The 23,481-nt window shown below is 42.6% G+C and overlaps 1 protein-coding gene across 1 annotated transcript in view; it reads right to left on the reverse strand.

Moving 5' to 3' along the window:
• Positions 1-14,667: 14,667 nt before the first annotated feature.
• The window catches only part of kif26ab (kinesin family member 26Ab), a gene marked incomplete at its 5' end in the record, with an annotated part of 84,877 nt that continues 76,063 nt past the window's right edge, over positions 14,668-23,481 (reverse strand). Inside the window, 5 exons of the mRNA XM_080513215.1 lie at positions 14,668-16,628; positions 17,073-17,223; positions 17,825-17,848; positions 18,705-18,898; positions 19,375-22,621. Of these exons, the coding sequence (XP_080369341.1) occupies positions 16,447-16,628; positions 17,073-17,223; positions 17,825-17,848; positions 18,705-18,898; positions 19,375-22,621 (3,798 nt within the window). The 3' untranslated portion in view covers positions 14,668-16,446. The remainder of the gene's footprint in view (positions 16,629-17,072; positions 17,224-17,824; positions 17,849-18,704; positions 18,899-19,374; positions 22,622-23,481) is intronic.

Consider the following 23,481-nt stretch of genomic DNA (forward strand, 5'->3'; position numbering starts at 1 on the left):
ACACACACACACACACACACACACACACACACACACACACACACACACACACACTATAACTCCTCATATATACCACACAGGTAATTTTTTTTTTTTACTATTAGAGCATCATAAAAATCTATAGTTGAATTGCAGATTTACTGTGCCGACAGCTTGACTGTATACCTTACATTATTTTGCCGGTGACGACCGTACATCTTTCTTTAAAGTTGCAATCCTCCTCAGAATAATTGACTCTCCATGATCATACGGACATTGTGGCAGTTACACACAAGCTGCACTTTGTTGTCTGTCAGTTCGTTGCACACATCTCCTGCTGTGTTTGAAGCCCGTACACAACTCCAAACGATGGTATTTCCAATTCCAGCAAGCAAACAAATCAAACAGAGTGTTTTGTGCTTACATTTCTCACACTTGACAGTTTGTCGGTGAGCATAAAGCCCACTTTCACAGAGGCAGACAGTTTGATTTGATGCAAAAGGGATTCTCAGAAAGTAATCAAAGCGCTGAAAAATCTAATGTTGCTTTCTGCAGCACACAATTTGAATCTTTCTGGTTGAAGAAAAAAAAAAAAAAAAAAAACACAGGAAATTCAATTCATCTCATCAGCAGCCATAACGTGTCTGAGCCTTCGCATGTCATGAGTTACAGTCCGGGCGGAACAAGATGGAGAGCGCAGTGAAAAAGTGTATTGATCTACCTAACAAGAAGGATGGGATGTGAGAGCAATGACTTGAAATCGTAGTGAACTGGATGTGAAATCAGCGGAGCAGAAAGAAAATAGGACACACCGGTGCAAGAATGTCTCGCACAGTCTTTCCAGGTTCTGATCTTTAAAGTATGAAAACAGTGTTGAAAATTAGTAGCAGGCCTTCCACGAGCCCCGGGAACTACATCAAATCATCGATTTCAAGCCGCTATTGGAGGTAAGGTCACCATTGGCCTTCTTTCAAAGCATGCGATCACCTTTACTAAAAGTCTTAAGATGTCTTAAAATTTGACAGTTGATAAAACGATTCATCATAACAAGATAAAAGTCTCAACATTGCAGGTAAGATTTTGTTTCAGTGCATCATGTGCATCAGGTGCTGTTGTCCTGTGAATTTGTTTGTCAGCTCTACCTTTAGCCTCCAATTTTGCAAATATTTTTCTTGTGTTGTTGAAGATTTTTACGACCTCTCGTGGTTCCAGATGTTATGTAATGGTGTGGTAAATGACCAGCCAAACAACTGAACATGAGCAATGTTTAATCCAGGAAATACAGTGTATCATTAAAGCGGGGTATCTATCTTACATACCCACCATGCGCTTCATAAGCTTATTCCTGTGTTATTTGAAGCTGCGACCCGATGCCCACACAGATCGGGAAGTAAAGTGTCCTTGGGCCTCGTAGCGGCTCAGTGGACTGGGGAGCCGCCCGGTAGCAGGTTGAAGCCGTCCAGATGGTGGCTGCTGGGAGCCACGGCCAAGAGCCTGTCTGGTGGACACTGAAATCTAAACGTAGACGGGGCCGTTGGATATGAAGGAATGTCTCCAGACAGACTAATTAAAAAAAGGTCTTTTCATCACGCCTGCCCATCTGTTAAGAGAGCACAACCTGATGGAATCGTGGGCCACTCAGTTTCACTGTGCAATTAACAGCAATATCTCAGCAAGCATTTTTTTTTTTTTTTTTTTTTTGTAGATTCAAATCATTTTACGTCTTCTGTGGGAATAATATTTTTTTATAGCCAGTGCTCTCTTGAGTACAATTTGCTGAACTTTAAAAGCTTTAAAGGGAAAAAAAAAAGGACTTTCGCTGGAGAGCACCAGGTCATTAACCTGACTGAAGTGTGCTGCAATCTATCCAAGAACTGATGTAATCAAGGCCTTTTTACTGTTTGTTTTGCCTGCTCTGCGGTACAGCCCCCCCCCCCCCCCCCGCCCCCCCCCGACAATGAATATTCATTGCACATTAACTTCCCACATCAGTATTCTGAAAGCATTTTAAAATAGTGTTTCTAAACATCGCCTTTATGTAAATCACTGGTTATCTACAAGCAATCTGGTCCAAGGGACTACGAGACCACTGATAAAACATGGATCACGCATGTGATGCAGAAAGTAGCTCAACCTTATCACTCTTTGACAAGGACGGTGCGTCGTTTGCTTTAAACGGACCGAAACAATGGCTGGCCTGGATGGCGAATCATATGCGGTTCGGCCCGTGTGCCCGGGCAGGAAATGACATAAAAAGACTTGTTTTTGTTGCAAAGATATGAAATGTCACTCTGGCTTGACCTTCTGCCTCTTCAGACTGCATAATGAAGAGGACGGCGCTGCCAGCTCAGTGTCAGGCTGCATCAAACACGAACCGGGTGGGTGCGACTGTGTGTGCATCTTCATTGCCTAAACACTCATTACCTTGCAGGCTCACAGACCGTTTGAACTCCTGACCCGCATCCCGCTCCTCATTACCGCCCACAGCAGACAGGCTGGATGAGGACCCAGGGAGTTCAGCAGTGGCAATACAACAGGGATGATTCACAATTTGACCAGCGTATCAAATGATTAGCTCTGTATAATCTATAGCAGGGGTGTCAAACCTACAGCATGAGGACTTTTTGTCTCTCCCACCACAGTATGAGTCTGAACTACAGTGTCATTTCACATTAAATGCACATGGCCTACTGGGTGATAGTCATTTTGTGACTTCTACTGACTTTGAAGACGAGACGTGTAAGAGGAAACAGTGGTGGGCAACTGAAAATAAGCTCATTTAACTGAAGCCTAACTACCCAATCAGAGTCAGTAGTATATTGACGGTTGTGTTCTTTTTGTTAATTAGTTCAGAATTGTTGAATACACAATTGGAAGTGGCAAAATAGAGGAAATTGACAAAACAATCCACTAAAAATAGAAAACACTCACGGGCAATGCAAATTACCGGAAATCCAGATTTCCCCCCCTCCACAGTGGACATTGCCTTTAAGAGATGAGAAGGCAGAGGCCTAAAGGTTATTGATCAACTGTTTTGTGATAATGTTCTACAGCCATTCTCATATCTCCAAGACAAGTTCTCTTTACCCCAAACCGATGTGTTCCGTTACTTTCAGATTAGACACTATATTACAAACCATAACAATTGGAATACAATTAAAACTACCCCATCAAATGTTGAAACCTACCTGATAAATATAATGAGACACCATCTACCAAACAAAAAACATGTTTCCCATTTATATAGAAACCTGCTACTGGACACATCAGACAATACTCACTACATTAAAAATAAATGGGAGCTGGAACTGAATATTATAATAGAGGATGGAGAGTGGGAAACAATTTGTAGTGGCTGTCATAAAGGAATCAATAGTAACACGTGGAAAGAGTTCGATTGGAAGACGAAGAGAAGGTTCTTTAACACACCTTTGGTGGTTTCTAAATTTGTTGACCATCCGAATGCAAGAAAGTGCTGGAGAGGATGTGGAATGGTTGGCGATCATTCACATATATTCTGGGATTGCCCAATTTTGACTCCTTTCTGGAGAGGCGTGAAGATAGAGGTAGAGAAGGTTCTGGGAGTCGATGTACCGTACACGCCAGGCCAGTTTCTTCTTGATTTGAGTCCCGAGAACAAGTTTACAAAAAATCTAAAGTACCTGCTACATATACTATTGATGACTGCAAGGAACATCGTGACAATAAAGTGGAGGAATTCACAGCCACCAACAGTGGGACAAAGGAAACAAAAAGTGAGAGAGGTGTATGGAATGGAGGCTTTAACGCAAAACTACAGTTGAAGCCTGAGATCTTCATGAAAAAATGGTTACCTATAGAAAAATACCTGTCGAACTGATTGGCCACCAACACGACACGGTAATGTTTTAACTGCCCATTTTTCCATGTATTTGTCTCATATCGGTTCTGTTGTCATAGTATTATTGTTGTTGTTTTTCTTACACTGTCATGTATATGCTGTCTTGCTGTCGAGGAAGGTTCTGTAACGTGAGTTCTCATGTTCATGTTTATTATTAAAAAAATTAATAAAAATAAAGTAAAAAAAAATAAAATAGAAAACACTCAGTAAACAGTCACACATTTTGTATTTCAGCATTTCCATCGATATTGTCCTCATATTGTGTGTATCAAGAGCCTTTTGAAGCCCTGTGATGAGTTGCACTATCTTCTTGGATATTGAAGAAGCTAAATTATGTGAATGTCGTTTTAGCACCGCGAGCCTCACTTGTTACCACCACTCGCATTAGCATAAGTGCTAGTACATGAGGGGTCGTTGGTAAAGAGCTGAGTCGTATTATTCGTGAGAAATTGAAGATAGTTTGTATTAGTTCCACAGTGTTTAGTCTTATTTAAGCATTGGGACATTTTGTTGGAGTCAGATCGACCACCCATCCTGAAATAATTGAGGGCACAACACTCAGGTTGACAGATTGCAGGACCACCACTTAAAGATAAAGTTCTGAAAGCTTTTGGCACAAAACTTCACACGTGTGCAATCTGTTTTGGAGATAGAGATGTCAATAGTTACGACCCCCCCTGAAGCACGACCAGAGACGGTGCGTGAGCTCGCATCTTGCACAGCCTCGGGTAATTTAAGGACTTTTCTCCACGCCAGCTTGCTTTAATTACTGTGAATAAGTGGCTGCATGTGGTCAGGTTTATGGGGCTTCTTCAAAGAGCAAGCTTGGTTTAGACAGACCAATCTGTGGGATTGCAGAGCAGTAAATTTAAAACTGAGCAACTACAACCACTAACGATGCCCAGGATGCAGGCTGGTGCGGCGGGAGGGGGCTGTGGGTTCAAAAAGCCCGCTTTTTTTAATATCCGAGGCACATTTGACCAAAAACAAGAGGTCAGCTTGATAATGACAAAATGAGAAAAGACTAAAATTGCAGAATGCAAATCTTTTTTACTGACTTTGACAGACATTTGGAGAATTTAAGCTTCATTTAATGTCTTCACAAGCAAAGAGCTCAATCACTAAAAATGCTGAGTGAGGGGAAGCGCTCTAATTTGAGCAGACACTGGAGACGACAGTGGAAACGGAGATAAAAGAGCAAAAGAAGCAGATATCAAATAGATGAAGACTTTGAGCGGAATAAAAACTTCAGAGTGGAAGTCAGTGGAGGTCTCACACAGGGTCAGTGCCGGGTTGGGGTGAAGGAGGGGGGAAACGCCTGACTTTTCAATGAACTCATTTTTATTCTCACAAAACACCAAGCTGCCTGCTAATGATGAGAGCCCCGAGGCGAGCGGGTGGGGATATACAGCGCTGTCTGAGCTCGGCAGCCATCAGACGTCTGCGGCAGACTCGGCCAAGTGTTTCCACTCAGACACAAACTTCCCCAGAGCAACAAGGTACGGAGCCGGCAGCCTCCTCAGTGATTTGTCAAGAGGTAGTTTTTTTGTGCGTGTGTGGTTTTTTTAAAATAATATTTTAACTGGCTGCCAAATCTCTGTTGACTAAGCACATTAAATAAGCACAAAAGTCCCTTCATATTTGTCAAATCAAAAGTTCCAGCATGTTTGTTATGTTCTTTTGTTCAGAGCCATGGTGATCAACATGAGGCCGGTGAGCCGAATCCGGCCTGCAAGAGGCTCCAATTTGGCCCTCAGGGGAAAAATACTGATAGAATAACTACAACTTTTTAATGAAAGAGCTGCTGTTCAAAATTTGGCTTTTCAGTAACAGTTGGGCTAATTTGAGCAAATTACCATTAGCATCAAAGACGTACTGTCAGGCCCTAGTTACACGGCAACATTTCAAGTGAAAACACATCACTTTTTGCATTTTCAGAAAAGTTTGTGTTTAAGTGGCAATGCTTTGAAAACGTTCACACAGAAATGGCGGAGAGAAACACAGACACTATAGTTAGCATGTCAGGCCACGAGTTGGTGCTGCTGATTGTTTTTGTAACACATAGAAAGAGTAGGAGCATTTTCAATAAGTCTCACCATGGGAACCATTTTCAGAAAGTTGTGTTTTCAGTGACTCTGAGTACCACTGTCACTTAGAAAGAGCAGCGTGTGAACGGCTGCAGCTAACCTTTGTGCCTCACATAGTTCCTCACACGATGCAGAAGGTTTCATCTCAATACTGAACTTCCTGCGTTTTACTTTAATGCAACATGTTTTGGATCCAATTAGGAATCATGAAACATTGGCAACAATATTTCTACTATTCGTTTTCCAAGTTTTCCCAGAAAGTGATGGAAAATCCACACAAACAATTTTGCCTATGGTCGTCATACTGTCATGTGCATGTTTTTTTTTTTCATTCAAACATTCACATGCTCAATCCATCCAATGGGAGGAATTTCATGTTTACAATTTTGCTTAAGGACACTTCATCTACATAGGGATAAGGGGAAATGGGAGATCAAACCTGCAATCGAAAGACAACCCGCTCTACCAACTCAGCCATGGATGCCCCAATACTGCACTGTACAGAAATAACAGAGTGTTGCATCACAGACACCCAATTAACCCAATCCATCAAGTCTCCTCTGGCTTTGGCCACAGACCCACCATATATGTAATCTCTAGCAACAACATCCATTTAAAACATATTGAATCACAACACAAAATGCTATGTATTCACAGAAAATTAATGATTATTTGTACACTTCTCATTTTCCTGGTTTTTTGTGTTTTTGATCATCATGGATGCTGAAGTTACAAGTCAAAACTGTCCAGATGGGTTGCTGACACTGTGCACAGATATCTTTGTATTGAACGAATCTCGTTTCAAGCCTCCTATATCTGCTAAAATGTACTCATGTCACAAAACCCCTCCAACGTCAACTTTTGTTAAATACAATGTCTGTGTCCAAAAAACTGAATAATAACAATATACAACTGGAAAGGACAGAGGTCTTTCATATACCCATTACAGAGATTTCATCAGACTCATCATGTGTCAGGATATGATGAAAATATCTCATCAAACATCAACCAGAACAATCTAAATGTGTCAACTTTGTTGATGTTACACTAAGCATTCCCCGCTAGTGTTGGAGACATTATAATGGAGAGATCCATGCAGGCTGGGAAGGTGGGGATGACCTTCACTCAGTGCTGCACCAGACACAAAGCAAGACCATTGACGACACCACCCTTACCACCACACCCGGGTCACTGGGATCCAACTCCTATTCCCATAATGTGACCACAATAATGAGTTAGACGATGATTACCAATGTTCCCCAGATCGAGGCCTCTGGGAGTGTGTTTCTCAAACCATCTCATGCCGAGCAGATACTCAGTGGGTATTACTCTGGAAGACTTTAAAGTCAGGCAGGAGGCCACAATGGAGGATCCGTTCACACAACAATGTAATCAAGTGAAAACACAAAACTTTTGTTGCATCTTGAGAGTCCGCAGATTTTCTGAAACGCTTCTATTGCACATGTGCACCACGTCATTGTCAATAGTTCTTCCGCACATGCTCAGTAGATGGACAATAACAACAATGTTTGACTCCAGAGTGTCATGACTTCCAGTCCGTCTTCTCCTGGGACTTAGGCGTTAAATAGTTGACAGTCACCGTAATAACAATCCAATATGGTCGCCTGTCCATTCAAATGTCTGACTCCCATTGTTAATGTTAATAGCCATATTGTTCTCTGCATGAATGAGTGTGTGGTTTCAGTACTAAAACAACCAAAAGCTCCAATTAGTTGCCCAATATGAAAACTATATCATTTTCAGCATTTCTTCCATTTCCATGTAAAGGACATTGATTTCAAAATGTTGCTGTGTAAACGTAAAACATTTCTGAAACAAAACGGCATTTTCACTTGAAATATTGTCGTGTAAATGGCCGCGGCCGAGGTTTGGGTAACGGCACAAGTCAAATACAAACAAATTCTCAGAAGCTCAGAGTCTAAATGATTCGGGCTGGTGAGAATTACCCAAAGACCTTAGTTTGACAATTCAGTAACAAATCAAGCTTGGAATCAGACAATAAAGAATATAACACAGTTTCCAGCACTGCTCGGAGGACGAGGTGAACTAGTCAGGATTGATAGTTTTCAGGAGAATTTCATAGTAAAAAACCTCTTGGAGACAAAATACACAGGAATCAGAGAGCTATTTAAAAAGTGTAAGACTTTTATGTAATTCTATTACATGATTCTTACAAGAGACAATGTCACAGTACAACCTTTGCATGATTGTCCAGGAGTTTGTCTAACGAGGAAATCGATGAATGCCTTCTTGAAGACTGAATTGTTTTGAGACTGTATTGAAGGACACCAAAAGCAGCACAGAGGTTCCAAAAGTGCCGACAGAGGTCATCCTTGAACACAGACTGCAAATTACACGATTCTTTATGAGACAAAACAAGACTTCTCTAACAATAGCGTCGAACAAACCCTTCCTCTTGCTTGCACAAGGTAGCTCGCCCCAAAGTTAGTCAACATTCTCTCACCATGAGCAGCTTTTCCTCAAACAGTCGAATAAGAAAATTTTGCAACCAAATCTCCAACCAAATAAATTTCGTCAAAAACAGCTATCTTAAATCTTAAAGGAGAAGCGCCCGGCCTGCTGATTCTGAAAGCATGAGGCTGATTTTTCTTATCTTGGCCACCAGTGATGGCTGACATATGATTGGATAAAAGCTCCAGTTTAAAACTTCACCACTGAAGCTGAACTGAAGGAATAACTGGAGAGAACAGTGGATTGGAAAATAGTTGTACACATTCGGGGGAAAGTAGAAGGAGAGGACAAGGTAGGTCTGACTTCCAAAAGCTAGCAGAAAAGAAATGTGACCACATAAAACAGCTTTTTTTTTCTTTCCACTTTAGCTTCTTTCCTTGACATGTTTTTCCCCCTGAAACACAAACTGGCATCTTTCAACACTCAGTTAAATGTGATCCAGATGGAAATGAAAACATTGCGTTCACTCTCACCTGATTTTCATGTGAAAACATGCAGGTAACAGGCTGCAGAAATCACTTGTTTTCAGAGCTGACAGACCTTTGCCAAATTAAATCCTAAGAGACTCACCGTGGCAGCTACGATTTCAGGCTGAACATTTAAAACAACAGAGTTGTTCATAGATATGCTTTCTGCTCCAAGAAAAAAATGGAATTGGGAAACTAGCTAAGCTCCTTTTAAAGGCATGTAGAGGAATGTCTCAAATGGCATTTAATGAGTACATTTAATAACTACTTGTATCAGTTCTCGGAAATGGTAAGTAGCGAGAGTACTCGAACTTTAAAAAAGTAGTAGCAAGGCACTCTAACAAAGCATTTTTTTACTTGTTCATTTTTTTGCTTGCTGTATTTATGAGATAAAGAGGTCCCGCTGTTCGTTGGGATGGTTTTAATTATAATGCTGCTGGCTTGTACAGTGCAACTCAGGCTGTTAAAATGACCAATAAACAATCCTCGTATTACAGGACAACATTTTCAAGTGAAAACTAAAAGTTTTATCGTTTACAGTCCCTGTAACAACAATCCAACTTGATCGTCTGTCCATACGAATGTCCGTGTTCTCGCCACTGTTAATGTTTATAATGAATTGTTCTCTGTGTGCGTGTGGCTTCATTGCCAAACATACAACAGTGCCAACTAATGGCCCACCTTGCTGACTACATCATTTTCAGCTCTTCTACCATCTTTTTCAAACAGTTGTCATGTAAACACCAATGTTTCTGAAACAAAAACACAAAAACGATGCATTTTCACTTGAAGGGCTCTCGTGTAAATGGGAAGTAAATATGTCCCCTTTTTTGAAATGAGCAAAATAATCAGACATGCTCAGACTGTGTGTTCAGTTAAGGTTTCAGCTCAACATGTTCTCATTTTCCACATATTGAGATTGTGTTGAGCTGATTTAAGCCCTTGAGTTTCGCACTCCAGTCCCAAAATGTGTAGAAATCACCAAATCCCACCAAGCCAGCCTGTAAGACTCACCCACAGAATTAGATTAGAAGCACAGTGACCAGCTGGTCTTACCAGTCAACCAAATTACCTTCTTATGCTTTTGATCAAAACAGAATTAACAAGTAGGAGGCAGGATGTTATTGCACAGCAGGACTCAGCCTCTCGCTGAACTCACACACAGATACAGTATATTACTCTGCAGGACTTCTCATGTCCTACCAGGTAACCCCCCCCCACACACACACACACCACCCCCATTCAGTGGAGGAATAATTAATCACTCTGAGCCTACAGCTCCAGCTTTTTATCTCATTCCGAGTGTGTCAAACTCAACACTCTCAGTTTCATCAGTTTACAGCCGAGAACAATATAAATACTCATATTCACTCACCCTGATTTCACCCTCAGTCACGATCGCACCAAGATTAGGTGTTGACAGGTTGTTAAAAAGAGGAAATCATCCGCAGGAATGAAAATTTGTTTTGGAGTTTGAGACAAGAAGAACAAAGGCTACCTCGCTTGGCTTGCTCTCAAATCTTTCTCAGCAAAAAAGAAAAGAAAAAAAAGAAGTGACAATGCAACAGTGAATATCTGTTTTCTCTTGTACACATTACGCTGCCAACCTTTTGGAAAACTTTCAGGATTTTTTTTTCTGTGCAGAATCGTTTTCCACTGAACAAGCAGGTCAACTAGACAGACAAGGATTGAAGGAAAATGTCATTTTCCATCTTTTTGCTCCAGTGTTAACCATGTAGCCAGTTTCAAGTTTCCACAGATAACAAAAACACATAATGGTGCATTCATGTGGCAGCTTGTACAATTACAAGTTAGCAATGGATCATTTCTCGGATGAGAATTCACATGTCAACAAGAAATGCCATATTTTCATCATTAAAAATCTCAAGATAAATGACAAATGATGGATGAAATTAAAATGATTCAAATATGTTATTTCTCCATTTCCAGCAATCATATTGTGAACGAGCTGAAAGTCCACCCAGTTGGCATGGACAGGCACTTTGCTGCTCATTGCAGAAATGCATGTTCTTATAAAATAAGGCACCGAATAAATAATGACTAATAAGAAGCGAGGAAGCATTGTCACAGAAATAAACAACGAACGAGAGAAGTAGAAGTATTTAGATTGGTCATACATGGATCATTTGATTCCGGCTAAGTCTATTTTCAGATCTAATCATGAAATTTCTGTCATGATTCCCATTTTGTCAACCGTGTTTTTGTTGAGAATCTCAGGCTGTTTTTAATTCCAATTCAATTCCAACTTTTTTGCTCTATGGAGTACAGACCGGATATGCTTTGGTACAATGTGAGCAGGGAAAGGATACATTCAGGCATTTTGAGATTGGATACAAGCGTCAGTCATATGTGGAAATAAATCCTATATGTATCGGAGATATTTTGCCGCATACTGAGCACGTGGTAAAGAAATGAGAAGCATCGAAGCTGTCCAACAGGAGGAAAATTCAGCATAATCGCCAGTTGCGGTGGTCACATGATTTCTCAGTCTTTAAGGAGGGGAGGAAATAATTGCAGCATATGCATAAGATCTAATTATATCCCCTTTCCTTCTTCTCTGCTTCAAAATCCTGGCGAGGTTTGGCGAGCTTCTCCGGCACTGCGACATTACCATCAAACAAATGTCATTATCCATGGCTTTTCACTTAGTGCTTGGTTCAGAAGAAGCCTGGAGTTTATTAAAAACACTACAAGTATCAATGTGCAACGTTTCTGACGATGTAGGCAAGTGTAATCACGAGAATCAGATGTAGGTCAACATAATAAAATATGTCTAGCCGCAACGGTCAAAATAAATGTGATCTGGACACAAGGCCTGTTGACCAGCAGCTTCCCAGGGACAGATGCAGCGTCCAATAATTGTAGGGGTACCAAATCGTTTTCATCCCCTCGGGACCCCACCATTTCATCCTGACTTTCACTTTAAAGGCTCTGTGAAGAAGATGAATTAGTGTTTAATGTGAGGAAGAAGCTCTACACTGACAACCCGAGAAGCCCATCGAGTCCTGAGAACCGGAGAAAACACCTGTACTCATACCAAAACACATAGACATCCTTGTTACCCCCCAGCCCACCCCCAAATAGCATCCACTAATTTAGACATATTTTTTTGTGTTTTATAATAAGCTGATGGGAATCTGGACCGAATGTGGGAGTAGTTTATGAAAATCCACAAATATGATGCAAAACAAATAGTCAAGAAAAACGCAATAAATATCGTTTCAATAAAACAAGTCAACAAAACAACCAGTGAGCACAAAGTATATAAACAAAAATGGGAGGGTTTATATGGCAGATGAGCTATTTAAATATTGCGGCTTGTCCAGAATGACGATTGTTTACTACCAATCAGCAGACAGCTGCGTTGTAGCTTGACCTTATCGGACCCATTCAGAAGTGCCAGGTACCTGAACAGAGGCGTGACTAAACATGGTAGCGGTTGTGTACACTACTTTCTGTATCACTCCTCAACTTTTTTAAGTGGAAACGCACGAAAACCGATACCGTACCATGTGGTGACGTATCGTACTGCCACATGCTGCGCAGTGGAAATGAGGTTGAACAGAGACGTGGGCATTTCCAGTCCTTAAGGGCCGCAGTGCAGAAAGTTTTCAAGGTTCCACTGCTTCAACACTACTGGATTTTATTGTACCATGATGAAGCTCTGCATGGAGCCAAATAACGAGCCAATCAACCATGTTAAAGTGAAGGCACATTGAACCCGGGCAGGACTGAGGCCCTCGAGGACCAGCTCTTTCCTCGTCTCCGCTGTAGAACTGGAGGACCACACAACAGGTCAGGAAGTTATCTAAGGCCACGTTGTATTTAAAAAATGGTGATATTTCTCTGCATTTGGGCCTTGCATTTACACATAAACACAGCTACAAGTCACCACAAACAATTATTCCTGAAAACTCTGGCCTCAGGGGAGAATTAGAAAAAGTGTGTCTCCGTTTGTATCTGAAGGAGGATCCGTCACAATGCGTGACGTGATGTTTTTTTTTAGCACGATTCTCATTGGCTATCATGGCTTCATGCTTCTCGCTACACCCCCACGGGTTTGGCATGCTCATAGCAGCTCTGATCCAGGTGTATATGCTGGCCAGTGTCAATTAAGATTTTTTTGTAAACGTAGAGAGGGAAATATCCGTTTTTGTAAAAACCCCGGGTACGTTCGACCTCCAGCTTCCTGATGGGAGATCTTTGTTGTCCAGCTGAGGCTTGCACACCAAAAAAGTTCTCCGCCATCCGTACCTCCCCATTATCAGTTTCTTGATGTTTGTGAGGTTAATGTCCAGGTTATTCTGAAAACAACATGGAATCATACTCTCAGATTCTTTCTTCAGATTGTTTCTCATGTTTGATATCAGACCTACAACACTGGTGTCAGCAGTTGGCAGTGTAAGTGGTGGAGGTGGGCCAACAGTGATAAGGGAGAAATAGAAGAGGCTGAGTACATATCCCTGTGGTGTGCCTGTCTTCAGGATAAGTGGATGTCCTGCTCAGGATGTCCAGTGTTCTAGCACTGAACTGCTGGAACATAGGTCACCTAGTTTCTACAGCGGTTTACAAGGAAAGGCTGCATTAAAGTCAGAGATAATGTGAACAAACATCTGTAAATCTTGTGGGAAGAGCTGTGATGACTGTAGCCCCTGGTGTGTGTCGAGGTCGACAAGGTCGGCTGCTTTTAAGGAGGAAGAGTCTCTAAAAGGATGATGGAGGTGAGATCAACTGCTATAATTATTGAAACAGTTCGATGAAGTCGTGTTGGTGCTGGAACAATGCTGCATTTTTGTTGTCTAATTAAGTTTTATTTCCATACACTCAATTCAATTGTTGGAGTGCCAAATACAAGTTATTTGAAGGCACTATTATATGTTCTATATATTATTTTTGACACTATAGACTGCATTGTGGTGGTGACCTGGACTACATTATATGCTTCGTTATATTCTGGTCTTCTCATGTACACCTGTTAGGTGATTGAAATAATCGGAACATGTCTCAATGTGAAGCTCAATACAGATGCAAATTACAAATAAAAAAAAAAAAAACGGAGTTAAATTAAAATCTCTCTGAGGGTCTCAAGCAAATCTGAATATAATTACCTCTGTGAAGGCTGAGTCCGCTGCAGCGCCTTCAGAGAGGATCTCATTACATTGTTCATGTGTACCTGATGAAGTGGCTGAAGAATGTGTGTGAATTGGTTGGATTCAGATTTATTGATTTTGTCTAATTTTGTAAAAAAAAATTAATACATTCTCAGTCTGCAGTTCCACCCTGAGGTTTGGGACCCATTTCTGGCACCAGAGATCCCAAATAGGAACAGAAGCTATTTGTAGATTCTGAAAAGACCTGCGTTAATGTACATTGCTTTTCTTTTAAAGGCTTCTGCTCTTATATTCACGAAAGTTGGCATGTCCACGACTGTGATGTCATAACATCCTTTTCTAAGGTATTGTTTACACATTTCAAATGAAAACACACATTTTTCCATATTCGTTTCAGAAAGGTTTCATGACGTCAGTTTACCCAATAATGGTAGAAACACTGAAAATTATGTAGTTAGCACGCCAGGCCACTAGTGGGTGCTGTTTCTTTTTTATAATGAAGCGTGCAGAGAACAATACGTTAGGAACATTAACAATGGGAGTACATATATGTGCATTTGCAGTGAACCTCTGTGTGAAAAAACATCCAACTTCAAATCATCCGTAAGAAGAAACATTTTATTCACAGGTACTGTAAAAGTAAAACACAAGCTGCCGTATCATACATTTATACACAGGGTTTGAAAATCCTATACAAAAACAAAGATATTAGAAAATATGGGTTTTGATATGAAATATGACCTCACATATAATCATTTCTTGGAAAAAAGGTCTTGTTTGGTAATAGTTATTTAATTTATGAGCCTAACCCCACACATCAGTGAAAACTGAACTTATCGTAAAAAATTAGAATGGTAAAAATGGAGTAGAAATCATTCTTAAAAATGACTAAAAAATCTCATGCAGCATCTTCAGAGAGGGCCTGAGAGAGTACTTTTTTTGTAAAGGAACAAAACTAAATCATATTTGTCATAGATATAGAAACCAAACACTTACAAGATACATCAAAGCCAGACTGTTTCTTTATTTTTTCAACGATCATCTTTGTTCATTCTGTGTCAGCGGTTTGATTCAGAAGCACATTCTGGCAGCTTTACAGAGCAGATATCAGGATTGATTTTGCTAAATATACCGCGCTCACTGCCTCCTTTCATGAGAGACACAGCATTTCTGGAGTCGAGATCAATATGCCTAATTTGTCTACTTAAAAAGAAGTAGAGTGGGGGTGGAGTGGGGGGGGGGGGGTGAAAGAGGCTGTGTTGAGGTTTTTGAATGTACTGGAATGCATAGAGCCTATAGGCTTGGTCGGGCTTGCAAAGAGTATTGTGTTAAACTCTGGCAGAAACTCAACGCCTTTTTTGTTTTACAGTACACAGAAAGCCCACAGTCCAAGCCCATTTGGAGAGAAACTGATGAGCACCGCCGTTGGCGTCGCCATTCACTATTGTTGAAGGGAAGGTTAAGTCTCTCAGCAGAAAGAATGGCTGAATCACAAATAATCACTCACTGTCCGTCACAGTGCTCTTCTGATTGATATGTTTTGGCTTAATCTCTTATTTTGAGTGAGATAAACACGGCAAGCAGGGCTCTGAATAAGCTTCCCGTCCCCCAACATAAATGCTGCTCTACCTTAGTGCATCCACTGAGACCCATTTTGATCAAGGCAACTGGAGGGAAAAAACATTCACTCTCCCCTGCAGGCGACCACCTGCAGGGGCTGAGTGACAACAGCAAATGATGAGATAACATAGTCCAGTTTGAGAATCTAGAAAAGTACAGAACCAGAGAGTTAACATAAGGCGCAAGAGGCTGAATGGACATGGATAAAATGTTGACTGAGGTTTGAAACAAGAGAAAAGGCAAAGTCTGGGAGCGCAATAACATTAGCTTATTGCTTCTTCTTTTTTTTTTCTTTCTTTGTTTTCCCCCCCTTCAAAGGATATTTGTACACACCACATATCCATTTAAATACACTATACAATGCAATATAAAATATTTTTCTTAAAAGCAATTAAGTTCAGGGTTTGCTTCGGTACGTTTAAGATACCTGCACCGTATGAAAAATAATGACCCAAAGCAAAAAAAAAAAAAAAAAAACAGTAAAAAAGGCACTTCCAGGTGTTGTTCATTGACTCTTTAGTAATTAATGGCCACTGCCGTGCCACAGCAGCGACGGCATTTGTGCTCGCGTTTCATTTCTCTGCCATGTCCCAGACAACGAGGCACTGTAGCTTGACAGTAAAGATTTCCTCTGTTTTCGTGTAAAGATCCACTCTCATCTCATCTCATCTCATCCCACCTCATCTCATCTCATCTCGGTCTCTTGGTCTTCATTCCAGAACTGCTACATTTCATGAACCTTTTATCGTCTCACTTCCTTGTCCTTTCACCTCGACCTCCTTGCGTCCTCAGACTTCAACCTCTCGCAGTCCCTCCTGGGTGACGGGCGTCGACATGCTGATGTCGAAGCAGGTGACCATCATGACGTGGGACTTGCACAGGTTGACGCAGAACTCCAGCTCCTCCGTGGCCTGAGCCAAAGCCTCCAGGTACTCCGGAGACTCTTTGTCCAAGTTCTGGTCCACCTCAACTGTTGACATTAGAAATTCATGTTACATGGTTTTTCATCAAAATGTCGACAAGTAAAGAAGGGCGGGGCTTAAAGAGAGGAATGGGTTTGGGCAACTGCCGTTATTTCATTTTTCTTGTTTCTTGTTATCTACAATGGCCATTGGTTCCCAGTGATACTAAAGATAAAAACTAGGGATGAACAGATATCACTTTTTTTAAAGGACCATGAATAAAAACCTTTCTTTACTTGCTGATACTGAGTACTGAGCTTAGGATTCTGATCAATAGCTTACAAACTGCATCAAAGCAGATGTTGAGGAAAATAATTTAACCCAGTGAACATAAACCAAATGTCAGATTAAGGAATAAATATCCAAACGGAGCAATGTTTAGGTTGTTCCTTAGAGTTTACTCTCAGTCGCACCCTGTGCCTCCGTCTACAGTGAAGGGAAGGCCAACTCACACTCTCCGAGCCACTTGCTGGGGTCCATCATCAGTCGGGCTTTGGTGTCCTCCAACTCTTCCAACAACACTTGATGCTTCACCCTCAGCTCTCTCACTTGCTGCTGCCTTCTCTCCAGCATCTTCAGCTTACTGTTAAAATACAGCAGGCCCTGAGAGGAGGACAGAGGTAGGTCAGTACAGACAATGCATGAAACACACAAGCTGCACAGAACAGCTGGATAAAGACTATTGCTGCTATTTTAGGTTTTCTAAAAGTAAAATCGGGAGTAAAACCTTTTTGTTTTCACTTGAAAACGTGAGCGGAACTTTAAGGTGCTTGCACATCTGATTCAGTGCTCTCTGTTGCTTTCTGCACACTGTCACTTCTTCCTTCAACTGCTCCAATCAGAAAGCGCCGAGTTCTGAGCTCGGTTCTGCTGGAGGTTTCTTTCTGATGAAAATCCCTTTTTCTTGTTCACTGTGCAGTTCATGTGGGATTCCTTTGTATCCTCTGTATTTTATTTGAATGTAAAGTCCCACTACATGGAGATGTTGTAATTGGTGTCGTATAAATGAAACCGAATTGAATTTAAAAGGCTTCCTTTAGAGGGAAATGAAGTCCAAAGGGAAATATTTTCCTATTCATAAAAACAATATTGTATCCTTTATGATTCAAATAAAAGTGTAATATGCAATCAAATAAACACAAAGTCTTTAAATCTGTATTTTAAGTACAGATTGCAGGCATTAACATAAAACAAAGAAACTCACCTTATCAACATCTTGGAATGGTTGCTGAAGAAAACAGAAGAAAACAGAAAATCCAAGTTAACATGTTGAACAAGAAAATCATTTATGCAAATACTGGGACAAAATATATATTGATCCGACAGATATAATCAAAACTTCTATAGGAGGAAAAAAAGGGAAATGCTGTTCATGACTTGTCAGTGATAATCAAGAGAAAATGATTCGAGACACTTTCATTCTAATTGAAAGTAAATCAAAGTTTAGGTGATTTAACACCTTTTCTGAAAAAATACCTCACTGGCTGCAGCAGTTAATGATCCACGAGAGGAGCAGCTATAAAAAGCAATCAGGCGTCCCGAGACCAGCTGATTTGATCCGGGGTCGGCCGTCATCACTCGCACACATCATGCATTTGCTCAACAATCTCTTCATCACATCATCTTTTTTTCCTCACACCCTTCAGAATCAGCGTAGCTGTCGTCGGCAGTGAGCCCACTCATCGCTGATACTCAGACCAATTAACCCTTGTCAGTAATTGCCTCCTGAACTCTCGACATTCCTGAGGAGTGCTGCCAAAATACCAGGCTCTGGGAATCGGCGCGCAGACATTTTAACTCCAGGATTTGCCACTGAGCTCACTGAAGGTCAGACGTCTGGGACGGATCATTCCCGTCATGTTCTTTAAAAAGAAACTGGGAAGAAGCGAACCAAGAAATTCCCACAGACAAAGTCTACGCGACACATCTTGAGCACGTCATGACATCAGCGTTGCAAATGTGAAAAATTGCTGAGGCTTAGGAAGTGGGATTCGCAGGCCCTCAGGCAGATATTACATTATCCACAACAAGTTGAGCATGCTGAAGCACCGTGTCGGACATGTCAGCAGAGACCCTCCACCCACCTCTGCACTTTCCTCCTGACGCCGCCTTTGGAGCCGTTCCACATCGTCGATCTCATACACCTTGATCTCAAAAGGCTCCTTCAGTGGTCCGGACATCGGAGGCAAGTCCACCCACTGGCCTGCCGTACTTGCCTTCTTCCCCAGGGACGAGGTGTCCGGTAGAGGTGCCGGGATCAGCCGTCTTCTCTGGAAGCCTACAAAGCCATAGATGTGCTCAGACAATGCTGACAGGCATCCTTACGAAAATATACGAGCTCTAGGGATGTACCAATACCAGTTATCAGATATCGATAACCGATACTGCATGAAGTACGTAAAAGCTCGCCAATACAACTCAGTATTAATATTTGCGTTGTAAAAGGACAAAAATTGCAGAAAACTACCATCTGACTGGACCATTATGCATTCCCCTTGTTTGAACCATTCATTATCATATGAAATATGTGTATGAATAATATATGCTGCTGATTCAAGAGGAGAGAAATCCAATGAAATACCAATTTGTGACTATAATGGATTCATTATTTCCTCAGAGAGGGCTTTCATTTCTTGTGCAAGTTTAGAGCAGAGTTTCCCCTAGAAACATGGAACTGGAATAGTAGCAGTAATATTTGTTAATATTCACTCCATGAACAATGAAAACCCCCAAAACCCCAAATGAGTTTCTCACCATTTGCTCTCTTCTTGGGATACTTGGCGCTCCTCGCCCTGCCTGAAGAGGTGATGCTGCTTTCACTCATGGAGTCATGGGCAGAGGAAGCACTGCCCGTGGCCTCGCTGTCTCGAATCATGCTCTCGTATCCACTGCTGCCGCCGCTGTGGTAAAACAGAGCCGTCCGGCCCATAGCTGGAGGAAGCTCTCCGCTCAGTACGCTGCTGTTGTCGCTGCCGTGGCCACTGCTGTAGCGCTGCGGCCGCCTGGGCGCCGTGATTTTACTGTAAGGAGAGGGCAGCATGGCGATGGGGGCTTTGTCTTCACTCACGTTCACCCCGCTGTCGTTCCCGCTGTCTGAATCTCCTGAACCTCTCATGTGTTTGCCTGATATGTTACCAGTTGCCAGTTCGCTCACTCGGCTATTTGCCGCCCTGATGGCCTGCTTCGTGCCCATGATGGTTCCTCTTCCCGGCTTACTGGTGACGGCAACGGCGGCTGCGGTCCGAGGGGCCGACGTTCGTCCAGAAGGGGGGAGGTTGGCATTGGTGTTTCTGCTCACTGCAGAGGCCAACGACTTTGTGGAGGAGCTCAGGCCCTTAGAGCTGCTGGCAGACAGTGAGCGTGCCTTACTCCCATTAACGGCTCCTAATGTTCTCGGATTTACAGAAGCTTTGGCCTGAGCCGCTTTGCTGATATTTCCTGCACTTGGAGAAGATGGACACGTAGCTATAGGAGAGCTCGATGAATTAGGAATACCAAATCGTGGAATTGACTTGTTGGTCCTGCTACTACTGCTCCCCAGACTTGCCCCACTATTCTCTCTACTAAGCGTAGCTCTAGAACCTGATAAGGACAAGCTTTCATACTTTTCCAAAGACATTTGACTGCCGTAATGCTGCCCAGCCTCTCCTCGAGTTCCTCTGGCTTTCAGGCTAGAAGTAACTTTGGCTGTGAGGCTCGAGGTTTTGAAGCTATTAGAGTCTACTCTGTGACGTACCTCAAGCTCATCCTCTGATACAGCACTCCTTGCTCCAGAGGTCTTTCCTGCCTCCCCATATGCTGACTTTAAGGCACTTTGGGGTAGCAGAGTCTTAGTCTTATGGTCGAGACTGGACTTCCTCACTGGAGGTGGTGGAGGTGACGTGCAGCCAGCATTAGGGAGATTGCTCGCTTTCTGAGAGTTAGCCTTGCTGTTTTTACCGAGAGAGGAAAATTTAAGGCTTGTGGTAGATGCAATAATATCCTGGGCTCCCTTGTAGTCTGCAGAGGAATGGATGACGGGTACAGTTCCCAGTGTGGTGGCGCCTCGTCTCAGCTGAGGCATTTTACTGGGTGGGTTCTTACTGAACGACTTCTCGCAGCCATCCACCACCCTCTGGGATGAGGTAGACCCCTGCACCTTTGGTGGGCGAGGTACACTGTTGCTGTTGTTGGATGTTTTGCTGGAAGGGATGCCACTGGGGGGATTTCTGAGAAATTTGCTGGTGCTGCTGGAGTCCAAAAACTGAGGTTCTGAGTGGTTGTTGATGCGTTGCCAAGGATCCTCCTGCTTAGCCTCCTGCCTCGATGGCTCTCTGCTGCTGCTGCTACTGCTACTACTGTGAGAGATGGATGAGGTAGGTTTAATCTTCCTGGGAAGACTAGAGTGGACCATGGAGGGGCCGTGTGGAAGTGGGGAGGAGCTAACCGAGTGTGCTTTATTCATCTTCGATGTGAATCTGAGGGAGCCTTTTGCCGATTCTGGTGATGGGGGGCACTTTGTTAAGGATTGCTTGCTTGAAGCCCCACTATCGCTGTCCAGTTCAGAGAAACCAAATCCGCTGTCATTTAGGGAGTTCTTTGCATCTCTTGGAGAGGATACACAGTGAAACATGTCCAGGGAATCAAAGTAAAACGTGGCTTCTGGCCCCATGTGTTTGGCTTGTGGAAGGAAGACATCAGTGGAATGAGTTCCTTCACTTTCCACGGTGCAAACACTAACCTCGCTCAGCCAAGAGCTGATGGATGCCCCCCTTTTGTCTGCACACTCTGCTGCTCCCCCTTGAAGGGGTGTGATCACCGCAAAGTTCATATCTGCCCCTCCCTCAGCTGACGTGTAGGCATCAAATTCATCATTGATGCTGCTGATGATGCTGACAGGTCGAGAACCAGAGGCCAGAGCCTGCAGGGAACAGTCACTGTTGAAGCTGATAATGCTCGATGGCCGACCCTTATCAATGATACTGCCGATGGAAAGCTCCTCTACCACAGTAAACACCAGCTCATCCTCTCCGTTCAGCTCCACGGGCTGCTGCAGCGTGACAGTGGCTCGGAGAATGTCCCGGTCAAGACATCTTTCCCTCAAGGTGGAGCGCACCTGGCACACCTCTATGGGAGCTCTGAGCAAAGGGCTCATGCAGGGGTCCCTCCTCTTCACAGCCTGGTGGCTCATTCCCACAGGCGGCATTCTGGTGCCAGAACGCTCTTCCATGTCAGCATTTTGTTTCGGCTGAGAAGGAGGGGGGGCGGGCTTCGGTAAAGCTTTCCTGTTGAAGTAGACCTTCTCCCTAACCACTGGCTCAGAGATCGGTGCTGCAGCAGTTGTCAGTTTGCTTTCTGAAGCCAAAATCTTCTCACCATCAGCACTGGTTCTGCATGTAGTCTGAACACTCTCCAGCGGTGTCTGTTCTGCAGACATACACTGCCTCTGAGAATCGTCCACTTTCGATTTAGCGTTGGGACTGCAGGATGTTTGTGTGGGGGCAGAATTAGGAGAATGTTTGGGTGAGGTGCCCTCTTGAGAAATAGTTGCTACAGTCTTTGGTGAAACAGGGCCTTGGCTCTCCTTGGATTTGTCTGACTTGGGACTTGCTTGACTTCGCTTGGCTTCTCCAACAAAGGCAGTGGGTTCTTCACTGCCGTCGATACACTCAAGTCTCTCCTGGAGCTCGGCAAAAGTGTTGCATTTGAAGAAGTGGTCTTTGTCCAGAGGGCCGTCCTTTGTCGACCTCTTCTTGTTCAGGGAGGGAATGATCGGTACGAAGGCAGGCGGGCCTTCATTGTCACTAAGCTCTCTGTCTGAGATTGCCGTTCCTCCGGGGCCCACGTAGATGACTGTATCACAGGACTGCTCGCTGCTGGAGGAGTAGTCTGGGTCACTCAGCAGGGAGGGCAGGTCTGGGTCCAGGGCTACCGTCCGGGGGTGGAAGGGTCTGAGGTGGGGCGGTCGGCGGATCCTCCCTTCCTCACAGGAACTCTCCCCTCCGGATGAACTGGATGCATACTGCAGAGCAGATGAGTCATCAGTCTTTTTGAAAATGATCTCATTATGTGATGACAGTAATGGAGTTTTATCTTCTTAAAGAATTAATATAACAATCTCTTCATTTGACAAAACCATTTTAACCTCCATAATTTACAGTAGAGTCATCTCTTAACTGTTTCATAGCATAATCAATTATTCCTGCAAAATTATCAGTCAATATTTATCTAAAGGTGAAAAGTTCACATCAATAATTACACAGAAATTAATGTCAATGATATAAATTGCTGAATGTGTGCTGAATTATAATTATAACTGGGACCAATACCAAATAAATACATGCTGTCGCTCCACCTAATTATCTGCAGCACATATTTCCCTAATCCAAGAGAATGCATTACACACATCCTCAGGCAGCAGTATTGATTACATGATTATGTGTTGCAGAGCTGAGAATAACTAGGTCTGAGTTACTGCTCTGATGATATTTCATTTGCAGACATTTTCACACATTCAATTCCTTAATAGCTCCAAAATTACAGAAGGAAAGAAAAATGTAGGAGCCGAATGGACAAAAATTTTGATGAGCGTAAACAAAGTTTTCACATTTGTAATGTGATTGCTATAACAGCATTGCTTAAATATCTTGTTGACTAACAATTACTCAGGATTTATTATACAGAAACGGATAACATGAAACGGTGCTCAAATGTGATTATTATGCGGGGTGAAATTTCCAGAGGGAAATATGTGGGAACCCTCTTTTAGTCGATGTCTCCCCTCTTTCCCTAAATGAATCATATTAATCTTCTCCTTGCAAGTCACAATAGAAACATAAACATTTGTATAGCTGCAGGTAGAGTCGCTCAATTTCTGGTTGT

This window comes from Blennius ocellaris (genome assembly GCF_963422515.1).
Source record: "Blennius ocellaris genome assembly, chromosome: 17".
Classification (NCBI taxonomy): domain Eukaryota; kingdom Metazoa; phylum Chordata; class Actinopteri; order Blenniiformes; family Blenniidae; genus Blennius; species Blennius ocellaris.